General features: G+C 37.0%; 1 protein-coding gene and 1 long non-coding RNA gene across 7 annotated transcripts in view; one reads left to right on the forward strand and one right to left on the reverse strand.

Annotated features, from left to right (window-relative positions):
• Nucleotides 1-20,000, forward strand: part of LOC139979066 (uncharacterized) — a 44,747-nt gene that overhangs the window by 7,749 nt on the left and 16,998 nt on the right. The window contains exons 4-12 of one of the 4 annotated variants that reach the window (XM_071989745.1): nucleotides 332-468; nucleotides 2,251-2,619; nucleotides 4,831-4,974; nucleotides 5,657-5,983; nucleotides 7,062-7,346; nucleotides 7,710-7,838; nucleotides 9,000-9,149; nucleotides 10,092-10,187; nucleotides 11,188-11,614. The exons of 1 other annotated variant lie outside the window; for it this stretch is intronic. In XM_071989745.1, coding sequence (XP_071845846.1) covers nucleotides 332-468; nucleotides 2,251-2,619; nucleotides 4,831-4,974; nucleotides 5,657-5,983; nucleotides 7,062-7,346; nucleotides 7,710-7,838; nucleotides 9,000-9,149; nucleotides 10,092-10,174 — 1,624 coding nt within the window. In that variant the 3' untranslated portion in view covers nucleotides 10,175-10,187; nucleotides 11,188-11,614. Of the gene's footprint in view, nucleotides 1-331; nucleotides 469-2,250; nucleotides 2,620-4,830; nucleotides 4,975-5,656; nucleotides 5,984-7,061; nucleotides 7,347-7,709; nucleotides 7,839-8,999; nucleotides 9,150-10,091; nucleotides 10,188-11,187; nucleotides 11,615-14,148; nucleotides 14,295-20,000 lie in introns of those variants that run through there. 2 more of the 4 variants (XM_071989738.1, XM_071989729.1) reach the window with 2 other exon arrangements.
• Nucleotides 14,301-20,000, reverse strand: part of LOC139979097 (uncharacterized) — a 7,130-nt gene continuing 1,430 nt past the window's right edge. The window contains exons 1-3 of one of the 3 annotated variants that reach the window (XR_011797080.1): nucleotides 19,966-20,000; nucleotides 17,893-18,107; nucleotides 14,301-17,059 (exon numbers count right to left, since the gene is read on the reverse strand). The exon at nucleotides 19,966-20,000 is cut by the window's right edge and continues 1,430 nt beyond it. This is a non-coding gene — a long non-coding RNA (uncharacterized lncRNA). Of the gene's footprint in view, nucleotides 17,060-17,892; nucleotides 18,108-18,904 lie in introns of all 3 variants that reach the window. The other 2 variants (XR_011797079.1, XR_011797078.1) reach the window with 2 other exon arrangements.

Below are 20,000 nucleotides of genomic sequence, written 5' to 3' on the forward strand. Positions count from 1 at the left end.
CCGATTACCTCGCTCTTCTCCAATCTATCTATCTATCTATTCCTGACGAAATACTAAAACAAACAGCAGATTTTGTGATTGATTATACTTGATTTATCTCAAGTTCCATGGACACTCCTGATACTTCATATTAATGCGATCCTCGGTTATAAGTTGCAATTTAACTTTTCGGAAATCCGTCACCTACTAGGTCTCGCTCCTGAGTTACCATGTGGAAATTTGCATAATTCGCATTTTTTCAACTCAGTATTGAAACTATCATCTGGACTATTCAATTACATGGTAACATGCGTATTATGAATGATACTTTAATATTTCTCTGTTTAAACAGTTACTTCATAGTATGCACTATCTTACGAACACGAATCTATGACTGTAATGACCTCGCCGGGGCTCCAATTAACACGACGGAAATTACTCTGCAGAGACCACCTCGATGCATAGCATGTTACCACCAAGAAGGTTCTGGTAAGCATATATTTTGGCCGGTCAGGTATTGATCCCAGGACAGGTCAATTATTATAGGTTTCTACTGCCACCGTCACAATGGAGTGTGAACTCCAAACGATGTTGATACCTATTTTGGGAATATTCGCAAATACAAAATAAACTAGAACTTCATTTGCTTGCAAATACGCAGTATTGTAGTAAGCGCGGAGTGCTTGCAGTATTAGGAAGACCTTTTCGGTTGTTCATGGTGTTTTTTGTGGGGGGGGGGGGGGCGGAGAACACATCATGGAGTATATTTATGTTGGTACCTAGAAAGTGAGAGATCAGGGCAAGAATATGAATTAATATTAAATATGTATGTCTATGTGCCGCTTGAAATGTACACATTTTCTAAGTTATGTGTGTTACTTAAATGACATTGGGTACATTCATATGTGAGTGAATGGATGGGAAGGGTATACATATTCATCACCAAAGTAAGCACTCCCAACCCCAACCCCACCCCCCTTTTTCATCTCCTCCCCAATCCCCTTCTCGATACATTTTACTCCTCTCATTGCTTGCAATCAGATAATGAAATGGATTAATTCTTTACCAAGACAACATACCTAATTGCCACAAATCTTGGGCTGCATTCGTTCAACAAGCATACATCAGAACAATTCTGCAATTAGTCTTGGAATGAACAGAATTTTAGTCACTGTGTGAAGGGAGTTGGGAGAGGGAGATCAATGTATAGGTGCTTTGAAATGCTCCTTTCCTTCTTGTGACCAAATCTCCAATGTAAATATCAATCTAACTCACTGCATCATGTGCGTTAGGACCCATATCATACATCTGAAAGTCATATTATACCATCTCCCATTAACTGTGATATATCTGACCATTTTAGCATTTTTCTGGCATATTCAAAATATGTGACGACAGTTTTGCTTGAAACGGTGGTTTATTACACAATGTCAAATATTTTCAGCCAAAAGTGAAAGTTTACGCGGCTGTTTATCTGAACTGTACAATCTTTTGGTACTTGAACGCTTAACGTTCCACAGCGAGCAATTTGGACTAAGTATGGCTTATAATGTACACGTTACGGTCGCAACTCCGTCTACAGTGGGACTCTGGTTACAACCAGTAATAATAATAATAATACACAGTTCTTATAAAGTGCAAATACACACTTAAGTCTATATGCGCTGACATAAAATACCAATGAATGAAACAGCGAATGCAATAGCGCAGCGCGCATTTCGTGTAAATACTGTGTTTTTATGACAATGCATAACAACTGAAAACAACAAGAGTAACCGCTGAATTTAACGCAATCTAATCAGGATGATCTAATCGTGATTAACTGGCCCAAAAGTGCAACCATGGCGTTTGAATGCGATCAAAAGTGAGTGAATGAAATAGAAAAGCAACTGTGTCGGATGAATAAATGTCTTACGGCCGAATGCAAACAATGTTTATGAATGCAGCGACGAAATACGAATCATTGAAACAATATCCTTCAGCAAAACTTGTCAGTGGATTGGAAAATTCAAATTATACCACGAAGAAATATTGACTTTAGATAACTACAAGTGGCACTGATGGAATTATTGCCCAATAAACCATGACTATACATAAAGCGAATAAGGTACAGAGAGTCGACGAACGAATTACATGTGTTTGTGAAACTGATAGTCGATTAGGGGTTCCGAAGTCTTTGTCGAGACCGGTGCTGTGAGCTTTGTTTGTTTTAAATATTCATTTAATTATATATATGTTTGTGTGTGGGGTTTCTTTATTTTCTCATTACAGGAGACGTTTACATATTTTTCACATTTGACGGTCAAACAAATGTCCAACTATTACACTGGGACTGGGATGGCGTGGATCCAATAACAGTGTCTTCTGAATCAGTATTTACGGTGACTAGATTTGCGCAGCAGGCTGCACGAGTTTATTGTGTCGATGTTGCAGATGACTACGTTTATTTCCTTATCGCTACCGACACAGGTAGCGATAATACACAATATGAATTATCCAGGTACCCAATATTACCTTGGTTAGATGGAACACAAAGTCAACGAGATGGCATAGAAGTGTTGGAAACGGGAAGCGACGGTGACCTCTCTGGTTGCGTAAATGGATTGTCTGTGTGTGGCTCAGCCTGTCAAGATCCATGTGGTACGTTATCTATTATTGCTTAGAGTGGTGGTTTCTAATCTAGGGGTAATTAACGCCCGGGTGGGGGTAATCATGATCGGATGTTTTGAAGGGGTGGGAGATAGACGGCTGGGGATGGGGTAAGGTCACTGCTTCTGACAGAAAAAACAACGAACGTAGAAATTGGAGTGAGCGCCATTGATTTATGACTGTTTGTATTTTGGTTTTTGAATTACGAAATATATATAAACTGCTATTGCGCGACTTTTGGCGAGCGAATACCATGCAAATAAGTGCAACTGCCCGATTGATTTCGTCCAAAGCACGATGTTACTTGTGTGCCATGAAGCGTAGTGTACTGCTAACTTACTAAACAATTAATACACTACTACAAGAGGAAACTAAAATGAACCGTTTTTCCAACCATGTTAGTAATGGCCGTTTCATAATTATATGACATACGTGGGTAAATAGAACAGGAAAAAGATATCCATGTGGCTAGCAATGCCAAGAATGATAGCGAACCACTGTGGAATGCACGATCATTATAACAAATCTTTGGTAAATAATAAACTGGCAACAAATTGAACTGATGCTACCAACGAGCAAACGCGTGAAGAGAAAGCCATGGGTCCATTTGTTTTGTCATTTCGAAGTTCCAAGTATTAATTTCAAGTACAGGTTACGTTTGCGAAGTATGCGTACCTGTAGTTGTGCTGACGACGTACTATAAATCAAATCAAGTCAGATGGCCGAAAGCTTCTACATAGATCTATTCTACCGGGTAGATTAGAAGCCGTGTATAAGAAGCCGTGTTGATCATAAAAAAAACTTCTTAGTTAGTGACACGTTTTAAAGGTGAGTATAGCCATAAAGGTTTTATGTGATTAGTTATTGTAGGCGGCGACATGTCACTATTGTGGAAACAGGAACATGCAATGACATAATTTCTGCTGATCTTGTTAAACAACTGACGTAGGCGGAGTTATTAGCGCGTCGTCTGAATTTGTTTCTCTTTTTTTTAAAGAAGGTTCTCTTTCTAAGAATCCTTACTGTTAAAGTCCCAATGCATGTTTGCTGATGAATTTCGGAAAACAAACTTCCGAAGCAGATTAAATCTTTCTCTTTCTAAATGCACTCTGACCAGGTGGTTTTAATGGAGAAAAGCTGTCGCAATCGTAAGAAAGAAATTTATATTCTGTTGCCCTTTATGGCGCGAGCGATTTACCGTAAAATCACTGCGACTGCGTATGTCAGTATGTTCATTACACAAATGTAAACGAAATAGTATAGACATGCAGCCCGATCAAGAATTTAATGCAGTCCTATCATCTACCTATTACAATTCCACGGAGGAAACGTCTGAAAACACCTGTTTATTCATTGCAATGGAAGGAAATGACACCATTTCGCAAGCTACATCGGTAAGACCGAGAGAAAGGTATTATTCAAGAGAACGGATCTATGACAGGCTAGCCACGAAGGTGAAAGTAGTCCTAGGCCTCACGGTCGTTACAAACAAAATAAATGATTGGTTAATGATATGTTGGGCGGGGCTTGCAAATTGTGATTGAAGTTTGCAAAATCAAAGGACTCGTAAAAAATTGGCGAATTTTATTCAGCTCAAAATTTGTAATAAATAATGAATATTGATATGAAAATTGCATAGAACGTTGTCATTTTCACTGAGCTTTTAGTGCAGTAAGCTGGAAAGATCGAAGGTTCAATTTGAGGCTTTAAGCAATGGAATGTAAAATTGATACCTTGCACAGTATCGTTGTTCAGATGAATCTGACTAACGACGAACTGACGTCTCGATGTTAACGTTCTAATTGGCAGGCTCAGTAACGCCGATGATATGCATTTACGTGTAACCGGGCTGCAATTTAGAAGGAGGTGATACGATTCCTTTGAAGGTGGAGTACATTTGTTAGTATACCACCTTTTGTCGTAGCACATGTCCAAATATCGTTTATTGGATAGATGACTTTTGGGTTTCATAGATGTTCACAGAAATGAAACAAGATGTGTTATCGTGCGTTCCACGATGGGACATTTAAAAGTCGCATGTGTGTATACCTTCAAAATACCGCTACCGTGTAACGCGTCAAATGCTATTAAAATATGGCAAAGATGAATTTCTGGGACTCTACGAAATCTACATAATGTTAACAAAGTCTTTTCATTTTTTTGTCTCCTCCATGGCGATGTAAATATTTCTGTTACTATTAGTTCCCGCGGCATGCGGATGCAGTGCAGGTCCCCCTGCATGTGGCTTCTGTTTCGACGATGCGGGCGGTGGTACATGTCAATGCGAGAACTCCGCAGCACCGAACTGTACGTATACTGATACCGCACTTGCAGGCGAATGTGTGGGTAAGTATACAGTCCTATCTATTGTTGAAGGATGACCTTTAGGCACAACGTTGACATCCTACTTATTAACCAAGACCATTACAAAGTACTACTACTACTACTGCTACTAATACTACTACTACTGCTACTGCTACTACTACTACTACTACTACTACTACTACTACTACTACTAACAGTCTAACACTACTACTTTGAATTTCTTGCAATGACCCTTCCATAAAACTAGAACATATTAATTAAAGTGGCTGGCCTACACAGTCTAACGCAAAATAGGAAACTGACACAGATTCAACACAAAATAAATCAGGATAATATTGGGGTTATAGGGACTCAGTAACATGTTTACAATAAGTTACAAACCTGTCAGGGACGAATGTTGTTGTTTGTCATCTAAGGGTGTGTATATATATAAAATATATATATATATATATATATATATATATATATATATATATATATATATATATATATATATATATATATATATATATATATATATATTACGACGGAATCGGATTAAAATAATCCGATTTTCCAAAAGTCGCTTTGACTTCACAACCACGCCGACATTCTTCTCTATCTGTCTGTTTAAAGTATCTCATTCGAGATCCGGCTTTATGGTACACAAAGCTTTTGAGTTTCATTCTTCTTTATTTTTATCCTTCGTCTTTGAACAAAATAGTCGCATTACCACGTATCGATGCCTGCTGCTTGGTTAAAAACCCTCTTGCACTGCGACGAAGTGGAGGTGATGTATGTGTGGTGGGTGTTACGACAGAAGCAGGAACCATCGATGTTGGCAGAGCGGCGCGTACAGGACGATGGCTTAAACTCCCCATACATACTGTAAAGAGCAATGCTGTCTCGTCTCCTTATTATGATGGTTTCTCTGCGGCGGTGCCACCGAAAGCAAGAGGGAGACGCTTCGGTGTTTTTCAAGCTCATTTTAATCCAGATGGTGCGAATCTAATGGAAGAGAAGATACCATGCATTGCAACCGAAAACAGTGGTATGTGTTATAATAATTTACGTTCAAGTTGCTATGTTGTTCCTGTAAAAATAAAGGAATGTACCATATATATATATATATATATATATATATATATATATATATATATATATATATATATATATATATATATATATATATATATATATATATATATATTGTATATATATATATATATATATATATATATATATATATAAATATATATATATATATATATATATATATATATATATATATATATATATATATATATATATATATATATATATATATATATATATATCTACTCCCAAAAAACACAAAACAAACACAAACAAACAAAAAGAAGGAAAAAATTGAGACATAGTTGGATCAATGATGCCATTTACGCAAGTCGTCAGCCATTGCTGTGACGTTACATTTTTAGCCAATGATTTCTCAGTCAATGAAATAGTCATATTTTCGTAGATGTCTGCGTTAGCTGTTATCCACCTTTATCCCTATCATAAATAGGACATGTTTGTCTCGATACTTTCTGGACTTTGACGATATTATTATAAACCACGACTACAATGGGGAGGGGCCAGTGGGGGAAGGGGTGGGGAAAGGCCAATGCTAATCTAAGCCCTCGGTTCTAACCCTTCCCGCACTCCTTTTCGTCAGGCATGCGCACATGTGGGGTATAAAAGTGGGGAGAGGGGGCGAACATTTGGTAGCAAAAATGCACCTGTACAAAGTGTACTTCACGGGATATTTAGGATGTTACTGACCACGTCCTTACCCCGCCCCCTCCTTCCTTCACCCACCCATCCACACCCACGAGTCAGAAGTGGACCAAACTTTTATTTATGAAGAAAAAATGCATGAAATTAAAAATAGGTACAAACCTTTAATGCCATGTATCATATATATATGTATATAATATATATATATATATATATATATATATATATATATATATATATATATATATATATATATATATATATATATATATACATGGCATTAAAGGTTTGTGATAAGTTGTCAATAAGCAAAATTCATAAATTTGCTCTCAGTATCCGTTGTTATTTTTTGTTTGTTTTCTTCCTTGAAGGATTCGTCAACACACTTTATACATACACCATAAGTCAAAACACAAGCGTATCCCTCGGAGCTGAGTTTCTCAAAGGCAAACCGAGATTTGAGCCAACTCTCAGATGGCGTTGCACAACCTTCGGCGGAAATTATTCTCCAAACGATCCTGTGCCAGTCCCATCATGCGATGGGAGCCTAGTCTGTCCATTGTCTGGTAGCGGACTATCCGATAGTATCTATGAAGTTTATCGTCCAGGGAGAGAGAAGCGGACATGGCATCCACTCTTTTATCTCTTTGTTAGAAGTAAGTTCCTACAAAATGTTGGTATGTTATGGTTTCTGATATTCTTATTGACCCCTTCCCAACACCAACCCATCCCCTGCCTGGCCCTTTCCCACCGACCTTACGCCCAGGAGGATAAACAATGGCTGGATATTTGTCACCAAGCTGGATACGTCATATAAGCACAGCCGTTTTTCATACAGTTAAAGCCTACGACTTTTTAAGCTTCCGTGAGAACACAGCCAAGACCCACCCATCTACAGAGTGCAGCGCTATAATGATTGATCAGGTCCACACATATTGTGTGCTATATACTACTTGTCGTTGTTAGAGTTAAATGTTCACCAATACCACAAAACGCCCTTCTCATTTATATCCATACAGGTTGTGATGATGGATTGTTTGGTGCTGACTGTGCTCTCACATGTGGCACGTGTGTAAATGGTGTTTGTGATGACGTCAACGGACTTTGTAATTGCTACCCAGGATTTACTGGAGATGAATGCGACGAGGGTAAGAGCCTCTTATCCAAATTTGATAATAATGTTGTAATAACCAAACATTAGAATGCTGTTCGCTATTTTTATCCTTCGAGTATCTTTTAGCCAACCACTTGTTCCCAAAGAATAATAACCTTTTATAGTTAAGGTTTGTGCAGAAACCAAAAGTAACCGGTTCATAATGAACTTTGCTGAAACCTAATTGGAAATAAGTCCATCAGTTAAATGTTGCTTTTCTATATGTGTGATATATAAATAACAAAAGTTCCTTTTTGCTAATTTTTTTAATAGGTTCGAAATACTCCTTTCTTCATAAATGTAGAAGTTAATTACTTGAAACATGAACACGTGACTGATTAGGTTGGTTAATTACAATCTTACTAATTGGAATTTAGAGGAACAATCGATGTAGGTTGTCAGACATAATTACATAATTGTAAGAAGTTATGTTTAGCAATAAACCGTCAGTTGCCAACTATATTGCTGTATTAAAAGGAAACTTGTCTGACTATTTTAATCTTATTTTAATCTTAGACTGTATTGATTGGTTACTGATTGATTGATAGAATGATTGAATAATTGATGGATTGTTTGATGGATAGCAGGATGACTTTATGGATTTATAGTTGGATGGATGTGTGGATGGTTGGATAAATTCACGGCTCGATTGATTGATTGATGGACGGATTAATTGAATGATCGATGAATTGAATGATATTGCACTTGATTCTTTGTGTTATCACTGGACAGATGGATGTCTTGATGGATTGACTGTGAATGAAAGTGTTTGATTGATTTGACTAATTAATTGATGGATGGATGGATGAATTTCTGGATTGATTGACAGATGGGTGGCTTGAATGACTGACTGCGATTAATTTACTGCACTTTATTTATGATTGATTGAACGATCGATATGTTGCTTGATTGGTTGAAGGATTTAATTGATTGACAGATGGTTTGATTGATTTACTGCAGTTATTTGAATGCACTTGATTGATGGATGGATGGATGTATGATTTGATTCATTGATTGACTGATGGATCGATTGATTGACTGACGAATTTGTTTGCTTCTTTGCTTATTGTTTTCTGTCTATGTTATCAAACCGTGTTCATCGTTGTGTTATTCATGACATTCAATATCCCTTTCTTATTTTCTTCCTTCTATTTAGCTTGTGCTGCAGGCCAAATCGGGAAAGGTTGTACATACGCGTGCAGTGATGTATTTCCAGGGAGTGATTGCAGTAACATTTTGATCTGTAACCCCGGCAAGGTCGGGTGTAAATGTTATCCAGGATTACAAGCTCCTGATTGCATTAAGCGTAAGTCTTAAAATCTTATAAAGCAGAGACTGGAGCAGTGCAGGCAAATGTGTCATTCCCCCTTCCACCAATGTGTCACCCCCCCCCCCAATGTGTCACCCCCCCCCCCACGTATACCGGTACTAAATCGTTAAGGCTTTTTCTTTCTTAGAGGGTAACATAATATTTTAGATTTTTAGAAATTGCAAGGCGCATTACCATATTTCCCTTGTCAACGATAACCTGTCAAACATAGAAACAGTCCTTCCATATGGCAGCAGCTGAACAGCGCCCTGACAGTTGATCTCACAGGTCCCCACCTTTACACCTGGGTGAAGAGAGGCAATGGAAATAAAGTGCGTCGCCCAAGGACACAACTTAATGATCTGGCCAGGACTCGAACCTGCAAACCTTAGATCACAAATCGACTGCGTTAACCACTTGACCACAACACTCTCTCAAATACCTCCTTCATACGACTCCTCCTTCACCATAATATGTTTTTTTTTCTGTTGTATAATAATGATAATACATTGCAAGAGGTTGAAACCAAATCATGGAATACATCGTTTTATAATAATGCAAGGTACTTAGACAAATTCGATCGACATGATATCTGTCATAATTTTGTTTGTGTACAACATAACGATTCGCTTAATGGCATGGTATATGCGTCTGAACCAACTTGTACCCAAAATTCTCGGTCGTTATAGGTATCACAATACACTTATTATGAAAAGGATGGGATATACGAAAAACACTACCATCTCAAATAACAAAATAAGTGCAGTCTAATACCGATACTGTTTGTTTTTTTGGGTATTTATTATTGGTATTTATTTCTTTTTACATCAAACAAGGAAATGTTGTACATTGTGAGACAGTGTTACTCTACAGAACTGTAAATAGAAACACTACAGATAACAGAGTTTTCAATCTTGTTTCATATCGTTTTCCTTTTAGCTTGTGACGCAGGATATTGGGGTTCTAATTGCCAGAGCACTTGTACTGATCCTTGCGATCCCCGTACGGGGATGCCAATGTAGTCGCCATTTTAGGGTAAGACTTCTACATTTTGTTTCGCATACACGGTTGTTTTCGACAGATCAAGTGCGATGTCCACTTCGACAGTGTATGCATGGTTACTATGATCCCCTGCATCACTGCTACGTCACTGGTCATAAATCCTATCTAGATCGTGTTAAGGATATGTACGTCAATCACGTCACATCGCTGGTGACAGACTACGGATCAGTGATGCAGCAGGACTACGTCTATATCAATCTTGTATTATTCGATTGGTAGAAACAGATTAGGAGACAGAAGGTTTAACCGTTAATATTGGTCTATATATGTCATAAAGAACATCAAAGGTTTACAAAGCTGCTAAAACACGATGATTTAAAAGCTAGACTTTGTCATCTCTGGATAGGATGAAGATTATTATCTGTTTTAGATATAAATATAAATATAAATGTATATATATATATATATATATATATATATATATATATATATATATATATATATATATATATATATATATATATTAATTGATATATATATATATATATATTAATTGATATATATATATATATATATATATATATATATATATATATATTTATTGATATATATATATATATATATATAGATATAGATATAGATATATATATATATATATATATATATATATAAATATATATATATATATATATATATATATATATATATATATATATATATATATCAATTAATATATATATATATATATATATATATATATATATATATAAATAATAGTTTATGAAACCTTTTACTTTGGGTGGGTTTTACAGAAAACTGTGAGAAAGGAGGCGGGTGGGGGGTTGATTCCCCTGGGTCACTATACATCCCTGACCATCCCTGCTCTATATCCATCATAAAATACTACTTTTAGTAGAGGGTACATCGGTCCAAATTCAGAAATGTTTCCATTTTACCTATACAGATTTGTTGGTGATAGATACGCTATTTGGTAACAATGCCTTTCTCTGCCTCTCTCTCTATTTTAATTTAGACCAAATCGAACCGACTTGTGACCGTTCAACGATTACCATGATAACCGGATTTGACTGCGATTTCTGACCGAATATTTGTATTCGTATAAAGTAACTAAGGGTGTCGGTTATTATGTTTTAAAAAGTACAACTATAATCGGAGTTTCACGTGTATTTATTTTTTATTTTTTATATTTCAATATTTCAAAACGATATTATTTTATTCGAAATGTTTAAGATTTGTTTAATTTCTTCATTTGTTGTGATTAATTTCAAAGACCTGGCAGATTTTGGAAGAACGTATCGCTTAGAACACCCACAAATGGCAAACTGATTGGAAACGGCATTTCATTTTTATTACTTCTATATACAACTTTATTTGGTGGAGGATCGTTGTTTGCTTGACCTATTTTTAAAGATATATTAACAGCAAGTTAATCACCAAAATGTTGTTGTTTTTACCCACTTTCTTCTTTGAAACTGTTTTACACAGGGTATACAAACCGTACCAGAAAATCGTATCAGAAAATCGTATTCTACAAACTTCCCCTTCCTCTCCATCTATGATAACAAAAGAGAGAAGAAAACAGAAACAGTCAGAATAAAAACATAAGAGACTTAATTTGTAAAGTTACCTACAATACTGACTGAAGGCTATTCAAAGTCTTACATGAAATAATATTATATTAGCTAGCTCGAAAGCCATGTCAACATCAGTTTTCAATGGCATACCTTGTTTGGTTGTATCTGTAAGATTATTCACAAGAACTTCAGCATCACTGCTTTTATCATTGTGTCTTGTATTTCAACAAGAGGAGTGCCATAAAAAATAATAACCTTCGAGATATTTTGTCCCACCCCCCCCCCCCAAAAAAAAGCAACAAAACTGTTCACGATTCCACTTTGGTTATAGTCCCAACTGAATTTCTATAACTGAAGTGAAAATATTTAAAATCTACCACAAATCTTGACCGTTCGTATCTAGCAAGATATTTGCCTTGCCACAGCTATTTCATTTTGCATTATTACCCAAACCACAAACACACCACACCACAACACACTACACCACAATACAACACCACAACCTCAACCAAACCACAAACAAAAACAGATCGAGCCGTGTTTTTTTTTTTTTTGGTAGGTGCATGTACAAGGACGTTACGTGATATAAAATGTCAAAATTGGTCGACATCCTCATCGAGTCCTGTCAACAATTATGTTTTCCGCCCATCATTTTGCATTCCTATGTGTTTCTAAAGTATATAGTATATGCAAAAGAGAGTATTCTTTCATTTATCCCATAATTTCTCGGGGCCATCCACATTTCCCGGACTCTATCAGTGTCGACCTCATGGTTCCTGCACAACTGCAGCTCCACTGCACCTGGCACCTGTTTAGGTCACACATTTTATACCTCATTTATATCATACAATTCCTACGTTTTAGGTGGAGAGCAATCGAACATATACCTTCTCTACGTGGTTCAGCTTACTGGACAGTTGAAAGATTTTAGTACTATTAATATAACACGTTCACGGGTTGAGGAATACTCCTTTAAACATCTTAACTCAATCGACTGCTTCGTCTAGCACTCTAACTATTAGGTCTTCAGATACAATACAAAACTCAGTAGCTAGGGAAATATATATTTTATGGTCTCAAAATAACATGTTTACATTGAAGTACCAGTAGATCAGGAACAATTGATACATCCAGAGATGGCTTTGTTGTTTTGAGTAGATTCGTTATAGAATTAAAAAACAACAACAAACAAACAATGGCTTAACATTAACATTGAGACTTGCACTCGTGATTCACGGACGTCATCAGCAGATAGGCCTGAGCTTCCGAGAGATTTAGCGCATTTTAAAAAGTGTATCTCTCGAAACCTGGAACACATAGCCAAGTGAGACACGCATTATTACTAGCAATTAATAGTTTTTTCTTCTTGTCATATCAAGTCTAATGTTCTGTACAAAGCCATCTTCCAATACTTTCCCTTGCTTGACGTTCTTTAAGAGGGGTAGAGTAAGGGGGATGGACGGGGAATGGGAACATGCGGAGCGTCCACACAGTCAGAGGGGCGGATTCCCCCCTGACGGACTCAAATGGACTGATGGCGCCCCTTTCAGCTTTTTACCACTTTTTATTTATTGGCGATTATTGACTTTTTTATTGCACTCTGAAATACCTATTGACATTTGTCACCTATTTATACTTCGTTTATCTGCAAATGAGCAAGGCCCGGAAAGGGTCATTTCCGGCGATCTAGGGAGTATTTTACTCAAAAAAAAATCTGTACGCTCCGCGCCAACCTGTGGTGGCGCTCCACTTAGATAGTGTCGAGAGCGCCCCTGCAGACCATTCTCGCCCCCTGACCAATACCCCTAGCTCCGTCACTGAATGGGAAGGAGGAGTGGGAGGGGAGGGGGAAAGGGGTGATCTTTCATATGTGACCTTCTGTGTTAGTTTTACCTATTGAGATTCTTTGCGCATTCCCCGTTTTCAACATTTCTTTCATTTCGATTTACCAAATGAAGCATGTATAAACTGTTTGATATCCAAAATTTATAAGGGAAGCTTGTATTGAAACGACTGGAATTTATTGTGTCGTGAACTATTTGACTAGTCTACCTTTACTCCCTATTGACAAGGAGGGGGGGGGGGGGGGATCTGCAATGAACAGGGTGTTTTTCCACTCGAAAATTTGGTTTAACTTGAACAGCCAACGCATCACTAATCATTAAAAGGCTTAAAAATGCTTTGTCAGAGTGTCATTTATTGATGCCCAGTAATCCGTGTAGTATAACTTAAAAGCCAAATCGTATGATGAATGATTGTACGAATGCTTTTATACTAGCACACAATAAAAATTGTAAGACAAAAAAAAAACGTTGGGCATAATGACGTTACCCATGCGGCTTGTGACTTCAGTACAAAGCTCCACCCATCTCAATTACCGATCAATTTATATAGTGGTGCTTTAGATACGAAATATTATTCTCACTTACATATCGGGGAAGGTATCACTTCTGAGCTCCCCATAATTTGCAGATTAGGAAAAAGGTCTCCGCTATGGCTACCTTAAGCCTAGTACTGGTTTTTGCTTTCATTGCAGGGATATCGGGTAAGTTTTATCCATTGTGAATATTGTTTTCTTTTCATTAGTAATATTAAGATTATTACTAGTGTTAAAATGTTGTTAGATTTTTACAAAAATCAAAAACCTGTTGGCAAGGTATCAATCCCCCATGCAGCCCCTCTAAAAATATTAATATTTGTTGGAAAGTTGCTCTTTTTCTTTCTTTTAGTCTTACTGCTAAATACTTGACATTGTTTGGTCATTTTTTAACTATAGGCTATACGAAAACGCAAGTTTGGTCATTTAAGGAAAACTGTAAGAACATCCCCACCCCCTCCAAAAAAAAAAAAAAAAACAGCTGACAGTTATCTATATAATTTGAGTGAAATTGTTTAAATTAATGCCCCGTTTAGCCAGGTTTGTATACATCATCTTTTCTCAGCTATTAAGTGGTAGGCATATGAGCAGTCTTGTATCGAATACCCGAGTACGTACTGTAAACTCCATCGCCTTATATGGATTTGTACTCCATAGACCTTTCGGAATCTAGTAGAGATACTCGTCATGGAACTCGAACTTAGATACTTTGTAATCATACTCATAACAAAGGTACAATTCTTCTTTGTACTCATACTCATAAGAAAGGTACAAATCTACTTTGTACTCATACGCATAACAAAGGTACAAATCTACGTTGTACTCATACTCATAAGCATAGGCGTAGGAGGCGGGAGGTGGGGGGCTGCAGCCCCCAACCAACTTTTTTTTGTGAATTTTCGGGCAATATGCTGAGAATTTTTCGGGCACCTACTGAAAGAAGAATAATTTGCAGTGTGTTTTTCAAATTTTTGGGGTAAAAATTCGGCAATATGCTGAGAATTTTTCGGGCACCTACTGAAAGAAGAATAATTTGCAGTGTGTTTTTCAAATTTTTGGTAAAAATTCGGCAACATGCTGAGAATTTTTCGAGCACCTACTGAAAGAAAATAAATTTGCAGTGCGAAAAATGTTTGTTCTAATTTTCGGGCAATTCGTTACAGCCCCCCCCCCCCCCCCAATCAAATTAGGCTCCTACGCATATGCTCATAAGGAAGTTACAAATCTACATTGTACTCATACGCATAACAAAGGTACAAATCTACTTTGTATTCATACTCATAACAAAGGTACCATCTACTTTGTACTGGTACTCATTCTCTTTGCGTTGGTATACTACAAGACTGACGCAGAGTGCTCCGTGTACAAACTTTCATATGGGAGTTCGCTATAACACCGAAGTGAGATCATTTTAAGATACGCCTAAATCAAAAACGATCATGGAATGGAGAATCAGTACAATCCACTCCTTCACTACCAATCGAAAACGCTCTTTTCAAAAGCAAGAACCATTTACATTTCTTACAAACAAGGATCTCTTCATAGGTTACAGAGTTTGTGCACTCATCCCCCCCCCCCATCCCACACCACCCCCACCTCCGGTCTACCAATCGAAAGCATACAGATACATCTATCTAACTATAAATTTAAAGTATTTACAGCAATATATGTTGTATTCGTCTAAATACATAGTTATGTGCTTCGTCTTATTTAGCATAATTGTGCTGATATTTTTCGAGACGTCAAATATGCCACTTGTTCTATGAGGCTCCATCGCCCGCAGGTTGCGTTACTGAGTCTGTTGCGATTTATTCTGCCTTCTAATCCCGCCCGGACTTCCCACGAGATTTTATACACTGCACTTCAATTGGAATTTTCACTTTTTAGCATTCAAATTGTAGATTTTGTAGTCAATCTGTTCTATTGCTTTACGCTTCACCAGTGCTTTTAATAGTTTTTCAATCTCATATTCCTTTATACATCTGTAGATGGTATATGTATTTTCTGTTTTTTTGTATTTAATGTTTTATTGAATTGTATTTTCTAGATTGTTTGTAAAGCGCACAGATGCATCGCGCGTAGTGCGCTATATAAGATTTTATTTACATTACATTACATTACACGTAGAAGTGTAGTGCAACGCTCAATTGCAAAGCCATCAACTGATTTAGTACAATGGTATAGTTGGTACACTGAAAACTTAAATTGGTTCACCGACTAACAAAACGTTAGTCCATCTGGTGCCTCTCCCGACTAACATAGCCTTAGTCAGTTGCTATACCGACTAATTTATTCCTTAGTCAGTTGGATTTCTTAGTCGGTCATCTTAGTCCGTCAGCTTAGTCGATCAACAATTTTTTAGTCGGTAAATGTTTATTAGTCAGTTACATTAGTTGGTGACATTAGTTGGTCTTTACCGACTAATTTATATGAGCCACCGACTAGTTTATAGCAGGTTTTACATTAGTCAGGATGGTGCCTCTCCCGACTAACCTTTCTTAGTCGGTATCGACTGACTAGTTGCACTGACTAGATTCACTGAAAGAATTAAACCCGACTAGTTACACTGACTAGTATCACTGAAAGAAAAGAGAGCAGAAGAGAGCAGTATTTATTTCTGATAAAACTTCTGATGTCTACAAAAGGCTGACTTTCGACAGATAGAGAAGAAATCACTGTAAATAAAATCTGAAAATCTGATTTTTTTTCCAACAAAGTTAAGACAAGTTAATGGATCAAACATGAATCGCAAAAGTATAGCACTGCACAATAATGCAAAGTTGAGTCTTGGGCAAGGGTTCCTCATGACTTTCGTTTTAAAGTGGTACCCCAAATCGACACCAGTTAAGTCTTCACGAACAAAGAGTGTTTCTCTTAACTACAAATGGCCTCCCACTTGTCTTCAGGAAGCCAAAATCTGCACCATTATTGACCTGTGAACAGAAAATATGATATACGTGTAAGCACAGATACAGATATAGCACATGATAACTCACATTATCATAAACATACATTTACATTAAAATTTTATAACATATTGGGAGGTATACATTTAAATCTAGGTCCCTCAAATTATAAGCCAGGAATAGCAGCTTTACCAAATTATTATTAGCTTTGCACAGCATAACACCAAGTTATTTCTCAAAGCTTAATAATTATGTTAATCATGTTAATAATGATCCCAATAGACCGGGATCCCAGAGGGTTTGGTTAGCTGGGAAGGTAACCAATTGCCTGGTACATCACAATGTTCACAATGCATTCCTGTATATGAAACCTGATGACTGGCAAACCGACTGTGGTGGATGTGGCTGGGAGAGCAATTTTAAAGTCACCTAATAGCTAACCTAGAGCAGCTTTCATGGTAACCACATCAAAGTAAGAACAATGTGTCAGGTATGGCCCCAAGAGCAACAAATGGCCATTGCCAGTAATTATTGGTGGTGGGGTACCCCTGCCAGTGATCTATAATTGACCCCTCACGGCTGACCTAGGTCAGCTCATGAGGTAACCACTTGAAACCTACTGGAAAATGTTGGTTAGGACTTCAGATACAAGGGATGGGCATTGCCAGTAAATTTTATTGGTGGGGTACCCCTGCTAGTAGACCCCCAATATGCCCATCCCCTCTACAGATCAGTGAAAATTTGACCAAACTTATGAAGCTTGCACGTAAATGATATACTAGACTGGTTTTTTTTTTAAAACAGGTTATGAAAAGTATCTTAAATATCATTAAACAGTTGGGTACAATAGTTAAACTCACTCTTCCATCTTTTTTTTCTATGGTACTTGTTCCTTTGCTTTTTGGACTCTTGGATAAACTCTTTTGTTCTGCGAAGGGTACCAATATATCATCTTAAAACATGTCTTTAAGCCATATATAACACAGTTCTCCTCTTCTGTTGTTGCCTCCACACTGGTGTCGTACATCACAGGAAAGCTCACCCTTGACTTAGATATTTGGCTTTTCAATTCCTGCTGGAAGAAAGAAACAACAAAGTGTTCATCATTTGAAAAAAAAAATAAATAAAGTTGTCACCACAAAGTTATGTGAGATTTGCTTCCACTATAGTCTCAAAAAACAATCCCAAAGTTTGAAGCAGACTGTATAAAGCTGAAAATTTGAACGAGAGTGTCATCACCATTGCAACCAGAATCAAATGCCCAGAATACAGAGATAATAAAACATGGGCTAAATCTTTGTTTGTTTTTATGATCTTTAAAAATATAAAATTTTAGAAACAGAAATGCACTGAGCCAACTTATTTATAGGCCTAATCGTTTTTAGTTGTTATTTTGCTTGCTCACATAACAAGCCTGTTTAGACCTAGGCTAGAGGAGAATCAGTACTTTGTTACACTAAGTTTGTCTTCGGTCGTTTTGATATAGTCTACTAGTAGTACTAAAGTATATAATGGACCGGCGAAGACTAGAGAATACCCAGAGTTTTAGCAACTGCGTTAAACTGTATCATCTGATCTATTATTTACGCCAATGAGTTTCATTCAATCTAGGATCAAAAAGAGAAAACTAATTAATCTTAACCTTTAAACTTTGCTACTAAACAGATATGCTTGAATTACAAATACATGTCAAAAAAACATAATCTAAGAATCGATGCATATACATATACATAAACAGAATAATTTGAATTCGCGCAAGTGAACCCTGCACTACATTGGACAGAAAAAAAAAACGTGCAATTAGACCAAACTAAACATACTCAATTTTCCGTTACTTCTACATAAAATATCAATGCAAATACAACAACTTACTCTTTTGGCAGTATACTAAAAGCACATGTTATAATAACTTCAGACTATCAAGCTTTCCTGAGAAAAAACGGTTAATACTTCTTACAGTAAGCAAGTCGACCGTGAAGGAATGTCGCAATTGTTTCCTGGGCGTGACCGGAAATTAAATACTAAAAAATGATAAATGAAAAGGTTAAATAGAACTGAAGCGTGCATCCTGACTGCTCGCAACATATAATACCGTTGACTAGCCAACATAATTTGTTCAGCCTACTGCATGTGACTGTACGTTTGAAGGTCTAGCCTTGCTTATTCAATATCACAGAGCCTACCCATTTAGATTCACATGGGAAATTACGGGAAATCTTTACCAAATGAGTGTAGACTTCAAATAAACTATTGAGCCTTATAGTTGCTCGCAACATATAATACCGTTGACTAGCCAACATAATTTGTTCAGCCTACTGCATGTGACTGTACGTGAGCCTACTGCATGTGACTGTACAAGGCATGTGACTAGCCTTGCTTATTCAATATCACAAAGCCTACCCATTTAGATTCACATGGGAAATTACAGGAAATCTTTACCAAATGAGTGTAGACTTCAAATAAACTATTGAGCCTTATAGTTGCTCGCAACATATAATACCGTTGACTAGCCAACATAATTTGTTCAGCCTACTGCATGTGACTGTACGTTTGAAGGTCTAGCCTTGCTTATTCAATATCACAAAGCCTACCCATTTAGATTCACATGGGAAATTACAGGAAATCTTTACCAAATGAGTGTAGACTTCAAATAAACTATTGAGCCTTATAGTTCCAGCATTTGTTTGGGAATAAATAAGAAGATTATGTGCCACTGTTCAATCTAGCCCAATACACACATAACACATTGTTAATTGGTGTTTAGGATGCACACTTTAGTGTTGAGAATGCACTGCAGTACCCAGTAGAAGCCTATAGGCTACTCACTGTCATTGCACTTGTGTATTGCGAAACGCCAACGTGACAACGGTAGCGTTACACTAACCATAATACAGTACTAGTGCCAGTGGCCTAACAATTAACTTTAATTTTACCTTCAAATTAAAGGAATAACAGGTAGGCCGATGAT

The sequence above is a fragment of the Apostichopus japonicus genome, chromosome 2 (assembly GCF_037975245.1).
Source record: "Apostichopus japonicus isolate 1M-3 chromosome 2, ASM3797524v1, whole genome shotgun sequence".
In the NCBI taxonomy this organism is placed as follows: Eukaryota; Metazoa; Echinodermata; class Holothuroidea; order Aspidochirotida; family Stichopodidae; genus Apostichopus; species Apostichopus japonicus.